We start from the raw sequence: 14,412 nt of genomic DNA on the forward strand, positions 1-14,412 counted from the left end.
ATGCACCATTTTATCATTCTCTCACATTCACTGTAGTGATGTCCATTGTGTATTAAGTACGGTTTTTGCAACCGGTCAACTATAATTTTGGTATATTTACATTTTATGATGAATTAATTTCCCATACTAACAGTTAAAGGGAAATCTAAGATTAATTTTTGGGTTTCAATATATTGGAGAAATATCATCAAATTTTAATTTTTTATTTCTTATGTACATCCATCCCATTATTTAATTATCTACTACATTTCAATAAAGCACATTTGAAAATTTTCATTCGATGTGAATGTCTAGGGACGGGTACAAAACTAATTAAAAGAAAAACAATTTTTAAATTTATATGTAACACACATCTATTTTATAAAATAATCACCAACATTTGTCTTTTAAATTAAACTCATCATCATACAATTACAATCATCCCTTCTGTATTAATACAATAAATGCGACAGCAAATCCAACTGTCTGTTTATCTCATCTTTACCCCTAGACCATTCAATCGATTTGAAAGTAATTATGTACGTATAGATATAGTTTTAGTCCCGAGGAAGGACATAAAAGTTTAGTTAGTTTTACTAGTTTTATTGAGAACTATCTATGTTATAGTTTTCCCTTAGGTTATTACGCGGGCGACAGCGAGCTACAAATGATATAAGTTTTCTCTGCAATCGAATTGAACGATACAAATATAACACGAATGTGACATTTTGACTGCTTTTTGGAGCCTGACTTTTACTCAATAAAAAATTTTATAGTTTATTTTGTTCTGTGTTTACTGATTGTCAGTTTTCACTATTCACGGTATATGTCAACTGTCAAGTTCCCAACAGTGTCAACTGTCAACACTCCAAGCGTGAAAGTAAACAAATGAATATAGTTTATTTTTACACTTTAAACAACATTAGCAATAGAAATATTCGTATGTTAATCAAAATTTGTGTTGAATATGTTTCCTACAAATCACAAAACTATCTTTGTTTTGGATCATACTCCCTATTTTGGTATCTCTTCTGATAACCCTATAGACTTTGATGTAACGAAAAGCCGGGGTCCTGGATATGTACCCTTGCCTCCTATTTGTAAATCGTTATGGACTTGTAGTGTAGAAGCTGCCGTTGAGTATTGTCGTATCGTTTGGGATTTATTTCCTGAAGGAAAACTGGTTTGTTATTTTATTTTGTGTAGTTTCGTAACTGTCGCTATTACAATTTCGATGAAAATCAATACATAACACCATTACATTGTATCTAAACTCAAAGTTTATATATTTTGAACTTCTCCCAATCATAAATTGACTGACGACAAAAAATAAGATAGAGAACTACTAGTACTAAAAATTACTTACTTAGCGCTGTAAAACATAAATTTTGTTAAGTTAAACTCTTCTGCGAATGCTTAAACAATTTAATATATTTTACAGGTTAGATTTGTTGTGAGTGATGCTGCGGCACATATTTTAAATACCTGGGCAGTGACGCAACAAAACTTGACACATGTGAGTTGTTTCCTTTTGTAGGAACTGTAAAAAAAGAGTTGTTATAACTCTGTTTATATAATTAAAAATATTTTTCATTAAATCAACTTATATTTCATTTTAAGTACATGTGCAGTAAAATTTATAATGTTACTAACTTCTTTGGAAGAATAATATTGAAAGCTCAGAATCAGAGATTGGAAAAGAAGAGTAAAAAGTCAGCTGAAAAATTTAGTACATAAAGTAATCATTGTTCCAGATATTAAATGGATTATGTCTTGTGGGTCCAGTGAGGAGGGGAGCAGGGGGGGATGTTGTTGGTCTCTGTGCAGCAATTGAGTCCCTAGGTGAACCCTCTCCTATACAAGCCTCCAGACCACCTGCTGAAAGACATTTTCAAAATCGGTAGGAAACATTTTAGGTTTTTATTATTTTAGGAGTATATGGGGAAAAACTTGATACAACTTTTCTTAGTATAAGTTAGTTTTATTCTAGCAGTGTAGAATTGTTTGAAATTACATACTATTGTCTGCTCACAGATAAAAATTAAAAAGAGATTATGAATATTATACTTAAAACTAAACAAAAATAAATACAAAAATCCTGATAAATATATTAGGGTACTTTAAAAAAGTCATGGTCATTGTAATATTATTCATATAAAGCATTGGGTAGCATATACTTCCTTGAACTTTATGTTTTGGTTAGGCATATCCAACTACCCTAATTAATTATTTTTCATATATTTCAGTGGCCGTATAATTTGTATAACAAGTGCAAGAGATGACGACTCCATTAGAAGTCTTGCTGAGATTGCTCTCAACACACTGGTACAGCAAAACAAAAAAGCATCGGCTATACAACCACCTACTACTGCAGATGCATCTACAAGCACACAGTAATTCTTATGATATAATTTAATGAAATAAATGTTAAAATTGTGGAAAATATAACAATTTTTTGGAAGTCAGATTCATAATCATTATTTATGTAATGACATTTCTAATTAAAATATATATAAATAGATAATTGTCTCATATTCCTTTTGCACTGTTGTGTAAAAAAATAATATTATATTTTATAGAAGGTGTTTGCTTTTGGTATTGACAATGTATGTATTCTTCTTCCTAAACCGATATGCCATATTATTACTGATATTTTTAGTCATTGACCTTGTAAATATCTGTAATTCAATGCAATTGTAAATTTCTCTAAATGAAACTTGGCAATTGCATATTTCTGTTTTCAGAACACTTGTTGTCCACTACTGTCACTTAGTCATAATTAATGTCACTCCAGAAAAGGCTGAAACTAGAGTAAACAACCAACCACTCACAGAGGTAAGTGATTTTGGAAAATTACCTACCTTAGCTTGGCTTTTTCGTTGTCCTACATTTGTATACAAGTATTTTTTCGCTAAGGATATCACTTCGTGATGTAACACAGAGTATAAATTATGCAGAAGCAGACCTTTGAGCACTTCTTGGCAATATCGTTTTCCTTACCCTTCCCAGTCCTTTCCTTTATTCCCCTCATCAATCCTTTCATCTGGGTTAATCCCTATGACATAAAAAAAACTCGTGTCGCTATCTGGAGCTGACATGAATTATATTTAACCAGTCTTTATCAATCAACAATCTATACGACCTAACTCCACCTCAATACAATACCTCAACAGCTTACATTTAGTCAAGTTTTATGAATAATTTGATCACTTCTATTTCAGATGGGTGGTGGTTTAATGGGTGTTGAAGTAATTGTATGTCGAGCAAGTGCCTTAGCTAATTTATTAGGAAGACTAGTACTCCCTCACTACAGACTGGCTACCACTACAGTCACTGGGATTCCTATGAAGGTAAATGTACCCTTATGCAATATTGGGTATAAGGGCAAGTAGGCAAATAGTCTTCTATATTCATATATTTATGTACTTAAATAATAAACTAATATAAAATATGTAAGTAATAACTTACTCACCCTTGGTTGCCTGGAAGAGATCACTCTTAAGTAATAACGCCACATGCTGTGCTGGTTTAGTGTTATTTATTTTAAGAAAAAATTATGTGAAGCACAATGAAGTGAAAATCAATAAATAAATTCAGGTGTTAAGATCGTTTATGAGGCAATAGGTGTTTTTTATTATATATTATTCAATATAGGAGGAGCAAAACGCCAGTTCAAGTGCCAATTATGATGTAGAAATAATTCATTCGGCAGAGGCGCACGCTGGCTTACGAGCTAGTCAAACTGCGGCTGAAGCTAGCGAATCGGTGAGTTGATCCTTCCTACTATTATTATATATTACTAGCTGCACCCGGCAAACGCTGTTCTGCCTTACTCTTATCATTTAGGGCTATGAAAAATAGATGTTGGCCGATTCTCATAGATACCGGATAAGCACAAAAAATTTCATCAAAATCTGTCAAGCCGTTTCGGAGGAGTATGGCAACGAAAACTGTGACACGAGAATTTTATATATTAAGATGTTACCTTTAAACCTGGTTTTCGTTTCAACTCCTTTTCCCTAGTGAGAATTAGTTTAAACTAAATGTCTTTGCTAAAGTTAGTTTTAATTAGGGTAAACACGTTAAAAACTCAAACAGTGCAAAACACATAGAAACATGTTGTATTGCTTGAATAAAAAAAGTGTGCATTGTATGTTACCAAATGTCTGTCCACATCAACAGTGTTATGCTTAGAGTATAGTATGTTTTTTATCATAAATTAACCTAATTTATTCGATTCTAATTTTTAATTTTTAGTTTTATAGCATTGAAATGCTTTATAAATGAGAATTTTTTTCTATTCTTTCAAAATTTCTCGATTCTAATTTTGTTTCAAATTGTCTGTTTTGTGTTTTCTGTGTCTTTCATGTCTTCTATTTAGTTATTATTTTTCATTTGATTGTTTTTCTCAATATATAGGTAGTGCTACGTTGGTGGACCCCCCGCGGGGCGGAGGGTGGGGCCGGCGGGTGTAATGGCCCCCTATGGAGGGTGACCCCTGCGGATGTCGCCTCAAGACCTTCAGCTTGCCTGGTTAATTTCCTGCTTAATGGACGATCCGTTACTTTAGAAGTACCAACGTAAGTACATGTGTACAATTCGTATAAATTAACTCACAGTACGCTCTACAGTGGGCTATGAGCTATCAGCACCGCCAGTGATATATAGAGCGAGATGCGAAGATGAGTTTAACTGACTTTATATCTGTTGTTAGAGGTGACATCCCGAGTCGGTGGTATCATCTCAATAGATGGCGTGGGGTGACCCTCCGGCACATAAATCCGACAGAGTAGAAGAAATTCGATTACTGTGGCGAAATCACGGGTGGCCGAAAGGCTAGGCACTGCTACGGTTTAGCAAAAAAACGCGGGTTAGGATCCCGCCTCGTGATTAAATTTTTTCTATCCTTTCAAAATTTCTCAATATCTATGTTCTCTTTAGTATGAGAATCTCCAATTACATCGATTAAGATCACATCATATTTCTATTTCTACAAACTAGATATAAAGTGCAATTAAGCAAAACGTCAAACATGTTTTAATTCTTATCATAACTAAACATAACGATTAACGACCAATTGCCATTTTATAATTTTTTTTTTTATATTCTAGAAGGAAAGGTGGATGCAGGTCAGCGTCACACGTACTAGCGGCTCAAGGAGGGGAATTATGGATAGGAGCCCTGGGGGGCAGGACTCCCTATGATGATCCTCCCGCTTTGTCGGAGGGCGCTGGAGGACGAGTTACTGACTATAGGTAATTATGATCATTATCAGCTTACATTTTGATGTTTGCTGTTTTATGACATAAACGGGCAACCGAGCTGGTGTTGCTGGTGTTGTGTGGAAGAGGATAGGGAAGGGATTGACGACTGGAAAGAAGTAATGGCATGGGAAGAGTGAGGATAAGGAAACAGGCCTCCGGCTCCTCAGTCACCGTACGAAACGCAGTAGCATGCTACTATTTTCCGCTATTTTTCTGTGGGGGTGTGGTACTTCCTCAACCCGAGCCGAACCCCAAAGCTACTTGACTTCTACATAAATGCTGTTGCTGCATGGGCAAAGGAGAACGTAAAGATTACCTAACACCATAATTCAAATAGCAAATTTGTCAAGCAAGTAACCGGTTATTGGGTCCCTTGTTCATTAGAGAAAACAACTAAATTCGAATATGTTGCGCGGTGTTAAATAAAATAATTGTATTCTAAATTAAATTAATACAAATACTCGGTTACCATTAAGGTAGGTTACAACTAACAAGCTTGTGATTTCACCATAGTGTTTGTTCCTTTTCTGTAGAGTTTTATATGGGCTACAAGACCACAACTACCATCGTATAATAGAATAATAATTATGTTTAGAAAAAAACTTAACGGTCTTCAAATCATCATAACTAGATCAAATGAAATGGGACCACGTGGTAGGTACCAGTTTTTAAACAAAAAAATAAAAATCGGTTCACCCAGTAACAATCGATTTGATAACCTCGTCCTTTTTTTGGAAATCGGTTGAAAAACACAAAATAAATTGTTTTTATAAGCATTATCAGATTATATTTCGGGTGCTTTCATAGTGTTATATTTACAGGATAAAAGAATTCGGAGCGCTAATGCAACAAAATAAGCTACATCCATTGAAAGGTAGCGGCGCAAACGCACGCGCTCGAAGCAAATTACAACGGCATACTACTTATTGGCCGCTTACTATATCGTCTACCCTCATATTCAACTTAGGATCTGTGAGTATACATTAATATCAATATACATATATTCAATATTAGAAATGTTTAAATTATATTTTTTAGATTTTACTGGATATTTCGAAAGTTGATTTTTCCTCTACCTCTCTTGATTCCAAGAGTCAATTTTGGCAGTTCAAATCATAATTGTTTTTCGACTTATAACAAGTATTTCCACTGTCCACGGAAATCAGTTAAAATACATGTAAATATTTAAATTTTTTGTAGGTAATGGACCCCCTCACAAGGCTGGTAGTACAAGAGAATCTCACAGATGAGGAAGTGGACTCGTGTCGAGGGGTCCTGTTATCATTATTGGGGATGGAGTCCCGTCATGAGTTCCCAGCATCACAACTGCCTTCAAACTTGAGGTACATATCAATAATATAAATACATTTTAGCAATATGACTATTGCTAATAAGTAGGAGAACTGTTATCACTAATATCTCAATATGTAACTCATATTAAGTAAGTGTAAAAGTTTACGATTCTTTAGCCTATGAATTTGTCACCAGATTTAGATGAATTATATATGCAATTAATTCAAATATGAGTGATCATCAATGTTAGATATTTATGGAAAATAATGAATGCAAGATTTCACTTTATTGATACGAGAAAAGATAAATTTGAACAAATTTGACCATAAAACAAAACTCGATAGTTCGTTCTCTGTCCGTCTGCGACCAGGCTGTTTTTATGAACCTTAACATTTGTATGGAATCCTTAGTATAGTAAGTTCGACTCGCACTTGACCTATTATTTTTATACTTCAAATATTCATAAGCATTGCAATACTAAAAACTATAAATAATAAGTTGATTCATTTTTTTATGTTTTTCTTTTACTGTCTTAAAAAGCAAAACTACAATTGTTATGTGCTATATTTGTATGTTGACAGAGGCAAATCGAGCGGCCGCCGCGAAGAGCAGTGGCGCCAAGTGTGGGGCGAGCTCGAGGCGCTGATCCGGGCGCACTCCGCGTCGCCCGCGCACCGAGCCTTGTTGAGGACGCTGCTTGAATGCAAGTCACATAACCATAGTTCGGAGGGTGAGATTCAATTGCGGTTTTTTTTTGTTAATTTGTATAAAAGTTATATGTATTTTTATTGTATTGACTTATATGTATAATTAACGAATCGTAGCCCATTTCCTCTCTTATAAATGCAACATTTTTAAAAAAAGTTTGGACCAGTCGTTATGGCGTGGAAAGGAAAGACACATGTGCATTTATCGCTTCGTTTTCATGTAAAATAAATTTCTAACTATCGAAGATATTTCTCTTCCATTTCTAGATATAAAATACTTGTTTCATATTAAAAATGACTAATTATATATTTGAATGTGTAAGTCGAGTATGTTTGGGCACGAATTGGGTGAGCTTGTACCGGGTAGCGTGCCACACTAATAATAGAAATAATATAAGCATTGAACATAGGCATACGGACGAGCTGCCATTTCATGCCGAAGCGTGCTGGACTCTCACATTAAAAATTATCCTTTATATTTAGTATAGATAGAATAACGCTCTTTTATTATTATTTCAAGGAGAATCTTCGAGAGCAACAGTTATACGAGCAACAACGGATTCTCCACTATCTCCAGTTGGCGCTGGAAACGGCAACAGCAATGACGTGTGGGCACCTAGGAATGCGCTAGATGCTTTGTTAGGTGCGCCTAGACCACCGAGGCGACCCGACTTCGCTGGTCGTATGGCGGCCGGGAACAGAGTGGCTACGTTGTACCCTCATTTGCAGCAAGATGTTGAAACCACCAATTAGTTTTCTTGATACTAATTTCAAACGGTTTCCAATAATTATTCATAAGTACCTATGATAATTAATTTTAAAAAATAAGAGTAAGAGAGAGAGAGTCTAAGAGAGTTGTGATGGTCAAATTTTTTTTACTTTCCAATTTAATGAAACTCGTTCAAGTGGCATAAAATATAAATGTTAATAATGTACAAGTATGAAAATGAATTCTTAAAACACGCAACTTTTTTTACAAAACAATATTATTTATTTGTAAGAAGGCTTACTGTATAGAATGTTATTAAAAATAAGTCAGTATAATAGTGTTTTACTTTGTGCCACTTATTTTGTAACTAGATTGTTTAACTTTGTAAGTTAACCCCCTTTTCTTAAAACATATTTTCGCAAATAGAAATTACAACAGTACCTATGCTAATAGCTAGATACATAAGACAAAGATAGTTATATTTTAGCAATCAGTTCTTTAATGTAAATGCGACAGTGTTTTATTTTGAAAAAAAAAATCTATTTTGTATATTAAGAAGGCCACAATTATCTTTTTATTTTTTATGTAGACTAGAACTGACCAGACCAGAACATAGATCTTAGTAGAATTGATGTTTAGTTCTGTGTATAACCATACCACCAAACTGACCATTTAATTAGCAAACGTTTTAAGATGTGACTCTTTCAAAGCAATTTATATAAAATTGTTATAGCAATAATTTTGAAGTCATAAATTTCAAGAATGCTATACTGTTAGAAAAACTTATTAAATCTATATATTGTGTTGTTTGAGTACAAGGTTTATCAATAAAAATGCGACATTATAAAATTAATATCTTATATTTGTTCAATAAAAACTACATTGTGGGCCCGTGTGCCCGGCGCCCGGGTAACACGTCCTTTGTATTATCTTGTTGCATATAAACTCTGCGGGCAGACTGTATCATAAGGCAATGGAGTGAGTGTCGTCAAGGCATCTGGTCCTGTCTGTCGCGGCTTCCCCTTCACCCCTCCCCTCAACCCTTCGCCGCCTATCGTTACAATTATTGGAATGTCACGAATGCTTCAACTCGAAAATCATTACAAACGAAACTAAGGCTACGAGCCGCTCCGTAACACCGCTGTACAATCGAGCGCCCGAAGTCCAAACGCATCCGTAAAAGATTAAATTACAATAATAATAATAATCGATTACAATCGATCGTCCAATTAATCAATTAATACCCTATAAAACTTACAAAAATCGACCGGTAATCTTAAACTTAATCTAAGCTAAAATTAAACGGAATTGAAAAATAAATTACCTAGGTACAATGTTTAAGTCTAGTAAGCTATTTATATAGGCGCGCGGGGTCGGTGGGGGCGCTGTCAGTGCGTGGCTTCTCGAAGCTTCTTGGCCACCGGCGGCGCCGCCTCCGACGCATCGCCCAGCGAGCTCTCTTCCGCTGAACTCGCTTCTTCTATTTGTCTGTACAACACAATATTACTTTTTATTTGCTGTTTGCTACAGGAATATATGAAAGTATTAAAAATTATCCCATATATGTTGCAAGTAAATGCATAATATATGAATCATATGACATTTGTGTTGTGTATTTGTTCCATGACATTGTTATTTAGTCCAAAAAAATGAAACTCGGGGTTTGCAGTATTCATTCTTAAAATATATAACTAGATAGATAGAATATATATACAACTAATTCTATTTCGGAATAAAGTTCAAGATAAAAAAAATAACTTTCATCCAAGTACAAAACAAGGAATTTATTGTGTATTATGTAAGACCTAATATTACAGTTATTTTCAATTAATTTGATTATAAAATATATCATGTAAGCTTGGCATAAGTGTTACAACACAGTACTATCTATCCAAAGTATGATAATAGGCATGGGAAACTATGAAGGACACAACATTTGTGGTAAATAATTACTATTATCAAATTTGTACTTGTAAAGATATACTGTATAAAATAATGTATAATGAAAAATGAATATGGGTGAATATAGCTGTAGAGGATGAAAATGTTAAAATAAATAGAAACCTTTTAGCGCGCGGCGTGCTTAGCGCGGAGTCGGAGTTGTCGGAGGGAGACGCGGGTGTGGCCGGGTTGGAGGGCGAAGCGCCTTTCGCGTCCATTGAGTCCTCCGTGCACGACGTCGTGTCTTCGGCGCATTCTGATGATAGTTTGCCTGCAATTTGTCAGTTGTGTCGATTATTTGACTTATTAGTCATTTATGTGACTTGGTAAGGCAACAAAGACTCGAGAGTCTTAATCGTCATATTATTATATTTTTCATTTTTTAATATAAATATTATTTGCATACTAATATATTTAGTATAGTTACTATATTTCTCATTTCAATGATTATAAATGAAGTCATGAACAAGAAAGAGTTCTTTGAAATATTCATTTAATTTTTATCAATAAGAGATACTGACCATTACCATTTGTGGGTGGTTCTAAATTGCTTTCGTCACTGGGCAGTGGTGAGCCACCATTTGTGGGTGCAGTTAATTTTGGTTCCTTGCCTAACAACTCTGGTTGTAAATCTGATACAATATTGTGTGTCCATAACGCCAGCTCTACCATGTGTGGTGACCACTTCTTGCCACAGCCATTTTGTTCCTGGGACAAATAATGCATTTCATTAAAATGTTGTCCATATAAATTGTAGAACATAATGATACACATTTACTAGTGAACTGTGAACATGAAACCATAATTGGTGTACTTTGTTAAGTTTAATGGATACATTTTTTATTATGCGAAAATTAATGGTACTTTATTATTCAGCTTTGTGGTAAGCATTTGTTTGAAGGAATTAATGAGTGCATTTTCAATGAGTAGTTCCTGAATCTATGTCATAATTGTACACAGATTTTATATATATATTTTATATATATATATATATATATTTTATATATATATATATATATATATATGTATATATATATATATATATATTAATGTGAACATTAATGTCTATTATAAACATTACCTTCATTTTCGCCTCAAATAAATATGCATGAAAAATTATTAATATATGTTTGTACAGATTGTTTTTTATAAATATTCACAACAAAGACCTTTAATCTGAACACAGAAAGGAAACAGCTGTCTTGAAATCATTAATGTGAAATTGATTGCTTTAGCAACATCTGTTCTTTTTAAACATTGAATTACTGTATTTATATCATAGCTATGATGTTATTTAGCATTATTAGCATCTATCAAAGGACCATAAATTTAATAAAATTGTTAAGTTTACAAGTCACTTCACAGGTACAACATAATATAAAGGTTATTCATATGTAATCAATGTAAATTAATAATTTTTTTACTAAATTAACTCACCTTATTTAACCTATCACAGACGTTTCTAATATGTTTAACAAAATTGAGGTATTCCTTGGCAGTGTAGTCACTCCCCTCCATTTCGGGGATGGCTTGTATACATTCATCCGCCATAAAAGGTGCTATATCAGGACTCGCAGCAGCAAGTAATGCTGAGGCTGTTGCTGTGCCCACACCCTTGAGATTACTTAATGCTGTCATTGCTGATTCAATGTTTGGCAATTTCCGGAAAGCTTTTTTTGTCTCCTGCATCACTGCTCTGGGTGTGTTCACTTTTATGAGGTAAGAAAGTTGTGGGTAGAATTTCCCTCTCTGAAAATAGATTTATAATATTCAGTTATCTATAATTCTTACAGATTTAGTTGACAATTACTTAATTTATTGTTTTATGTATAACTTATATTTAAACTGTACCCTGTTTACCAGCTTAATGGCACTTAAATTATTAGACATATGCATAAAGATTTACTTACCGCTTGCTTCCATTTCATCAGCTGTACCAACTCTTCATGTACCATATGTGCATCTTTTCCCCTTGATTTGATCTTCTTTGGTAGTTCATTCTGGTACCTACAGGCAATATAATAAGAATGAAGAAAAATTAGTTAAGCTAAAATTTTTTTCTTTGTTCATTATCTAACGAGGCATAAAATATAAACTAGGCGTAAATTACATCCATTGTAATCTATTTTTAAATTTTTTTCATAGAAATAGGGAATTCACATTCAGTAAGAAAGGATACTAAATATTTTTTTCTTTTTATTAAATATAAATGTATAGCCTATATTTAAAGTATAAGCATCAATTTGAAAATGCTTAGCGATTGAACTTGTATTGTTATTCCAGTTTTTATGACCTACATGAAACCCACATGTTATGCACATTGCACAATAGACTATTATTATTACTTATTTTCAACATATTGTATATGATGAGGGGTTATGTACCTATTTATTAAATTCAGTTTGTTAAGAAAAGTATTGTTATATCGATTTAAGCATAATATTATAGTCAATTGTACTTATTGAACCTTGTTCAACTTCAACATAAAAGCTAAATGGCAAGTCACCATTTTGAGCGGATGTGAATTCTATTCAACGAAGCTTTGTCTTATTACTTGTTCCAAGTAGATACAAAATAAATAAAATAACACGAGTAATGTTTGAAGCGTGTTATTTAATCAAGGATCTATGGAATTACTGAGCGAACGCTGTAAAACAAGTACATTATAAATGCAATATATGAGCGATGATACGTAAAGGACAGCCACCATTTTATAACGCCTAAGCGCGGCGATATTTTCCCCCACACTGGCTTCAGGAAAAACGATAGTGTCAATTTGACATCGATCCCACGTGACGCAGTGATTTTAATGAGCCGTCCGCGGACTAGAGATGCAGTCCGCGAGGGAGGTAGCTATCAAATCAGTTTGCACGGATACACACACAATACAAGTTCATTGACACGCCACGGCCGCATTTTCTCCTTTGAAAGACGTCGCACTTACCAGTTGTCCAATTTTATCAGCTCCTCTGGTTTCTTTGTTTTCTGTTCAGCTTTAAGTTTAATTGCTTGTGGATATAACTTTAAAACACTGTCAAACTGTTTCGCATCCGCCTCCAGAAAGAAAGTAGACGTGTCTTTCGCGGTAGCCATTGTGAACGTTCTAAATGTACAACACTCTGCGTACCTATTTAGTTAGCTATAGCGCCGAACTCGACGCGGCGGCAGCACCTGGCCAACTGGGCGCACTCTCCCCACTCGCCGCCATCTTGTTAAACCTCGATGTGACGTCGATAATATTACTTGAAATAATTTTATTTATTGTGGCCTATTTTTATCAAATATAACATAAAAAAGCTACAAAATTTCGAGATAAATAATCAAAAGTCTCTTGCATATCTGAAAAAATGATCCCTTATTTGTTAATCATGCCTACGTGATCGAAACAAAAAACATACTCACTCGACATAGCAAGGTTATATCGGACACGCTTCGAGTCGTGGCATCGCGCATCTGTGTGACCTCCATAGGGAATATTGGGATTATACGGGATTAATTCCATTATTAACACAAAATATCACTGTTTTATACTGACACAATTTGATTTTAACATGAACGTTAGTCGTAAAATCGTAATTATGTTAGTCACGTCGACCTCGGCGCACTATCAATTTCCTTAAACGTGACGCAACACACGACACCGTTCTACCGAAACGGCTTTGGTAAACACGCATATTTTCCGTTGCATTGCAGTACACACTGAGCTCGGAGTAGTCATGAAGTAGTAACTAGCGGTGTACATAAGGCATTTAGGTAGTACGACGTACATATCACCGGGGTGGAACGTCACACCAATCGGCTTTGTTGTTTTGATAGATCGGCACGTGCTCCACTCCCTCGTTTTAATTTTCGTGTTATAGTTTTACTTGAATCAATAAGCCACTAAGACGTTTAATGTTTTGTTTGATTCATTGAGCGCTATCTTCACTAGGTACCAGTATGCAACTTCGTTGCTCATTGCTTAGTAACATTATACTATGTTTCGTTTGCTATACAAGTTATTATAATTGGGACTAATCAAGGATGTCTGTTATTCATATGATGTGAAAAAATGTTAAACATTTTAAATGAATGTCCCATTGAATACAATGTTGTATCCATTGTCACCAGCGATATAATATATTTAAATGTTTGATTAATGTTAACAATCAATTTATTATTAAAGTTTAATAGCCCTTGAATAAGTTTATGTATTTTAGTTCATAAAATTAGAGTTAAACAAGATAGGCTATGCCTGTTTTACAATACAGGCGTAGCCTTTCGCCTCCTTCCTCTATAAAATGGCCTATCAAACACTAAATAGTTTTCAAATCGAACCAGTAGCTCCTGAAAATAGCGCTTTAAACAAAAAAATTCAGCTGTTTTTCAATATAACTTATTGATATAAGTTATATGTACTAATATTAAATATAAGAATTTTGTCAACATACGGATATTAAAAATATACCTAATACACCATGTGAATCGATTCAGCCATTTCGGAGGAACACACGACATTGTGACACGAGATATTTCTCTT

The 14,412-nt window shown here is 34.1% G+C and overlaps 2 protein-coding genes across 4 annotated transcripts; one reads left to right on the forward strand and one right to left on the reverse strand.

Moving 5' to 3' along the window:
* Positions 1–839: 839 nt before the first annotated feature.
* LOC119832150 (protein asunder) lies at positions 840–8,648 on the forward strand. Its single transcript, XM_038355758.1, has 13 exons — positions 840–1,162; positions 1,421–1,495; positions 1,734–1,879; positions 2,226–2,372; positions 2,724–2,814; positions 3,201–3,329; positions 3,634–3,744; positions 4,399–4,559; positions 5,091–5,234; positions 6,065–6,215; positions 6,444–6,586; positions 7,118–7,266; positions 7,764–8,648. The coding sequence occupies exons 1-13, from the start codon at positions 947–949 to the stop codon at positions 7,994–7,996; spliced, it is 1,896 nt and encodes a 631-aa protein (XP_038211686.1). The 5' UTR covers positions 840–946; the 3' UTR covers positions 7,997–8,648.
* A 148-nt stretch (positions 8,649–8,796) lies between these two features.
* On the reverse strand, positions 8,797–13,621 carry LOC119832151. 3 transcript variants are annotated; one of them, XM_038355760.1, is made up of 7 exons: positions 13,296–13,621; positions 12,838–13,111; positions 11,804–11,900; positions 11,331–11,642; positions 10,415–10,601; positions 10,017–10,164; positions 9,341–9,440 (listed from the first exon to the last, which is right to left on the reverse strand). In XM_038355760.1, exons 2-7 carry the CDS (start codon positions 12,984–12,986, stop codon positions 9,341–9,343), a joined length of 993 nt encoding a protein of 330 aa, XP_038211688.1. In that variant the 5' UTR covers positions 12,987–13,111; positions 13,296–13,621. The 3 variants fall into 3 exon arrangements, with proteins under 3 accessions (XP_038211689.1, XP_038211687.1, XP_038211688.1); XM_038355761.1 differs by lacking the exon at positions 13,296–13,621 and having other exon boundaries at positions 8,797–9,440; positions 10,421–10,601; positions 12,838–13,260; XM_038355759.1 differs by lacking the exon at positions 13,296–13,621 and having other exon boundaries at positions 8,797–9,440; positions 12,838–12,986.
* Between the last annotated feature and the right edge of the window lie 791 nt (positions 13,622–14,412).

Source organism: Zerene cesonia, chromosome 15 (genome assembly GCF_012273895.1).
Source record: "Zerene cesonia ecotype Mississippi chromosome 15, Zerene_cesonia_1.1, whole genome shotgun sequence".
NCBI lineage: Eukaryota > Metazoa > Arthropoda > Insecta > Lepidoptera > Pieridae > Zerene > Zerene cesonia.

Coding starts and splice junctions, on each gene's coding strand:
- LOC119832150 (XM_038355758.1), top strand. CDS start 947: ATGTTTCCTACAAATCACAAAACTATCTTTGTTTTGGATCATACTCCC. Junction 1,163..1,420: donor TATTTCCTGAAGGAAAACTG/GTTTGTTATTTT, acceptor TATATTTTACAG/GTTAGATTTGTTGTGAGTGA. Junction 7,267..7,763: donor ACATAACCATAGTTCGGAGG/GTGAGATTCAAT, acceptor TATTATTTCAAG/GAGAATCTTCGAGAGCAACA.
- LOC119832151 (XM_038355759.1), bottom strand. CDS start 12,986: ATGGCTACCGCGAAAGACACGTCTACTTTCTTTCTGGAGGCGGATGCG. Junction 11,643..11,803: donor TGATGAAATGGAAGCAAGCG/GTAAGTAAATCT, acceptor ATCTATTTTCAG/AGAGGGAAATTCTACCCACA. Junction 9,441..10,016: donor AGCACGCCGCGCGCTAAAAG/GTTTCTATTTAT, acceptor TGTGTTGTACAG/ACAAATAGAAGAAGCGAGTT.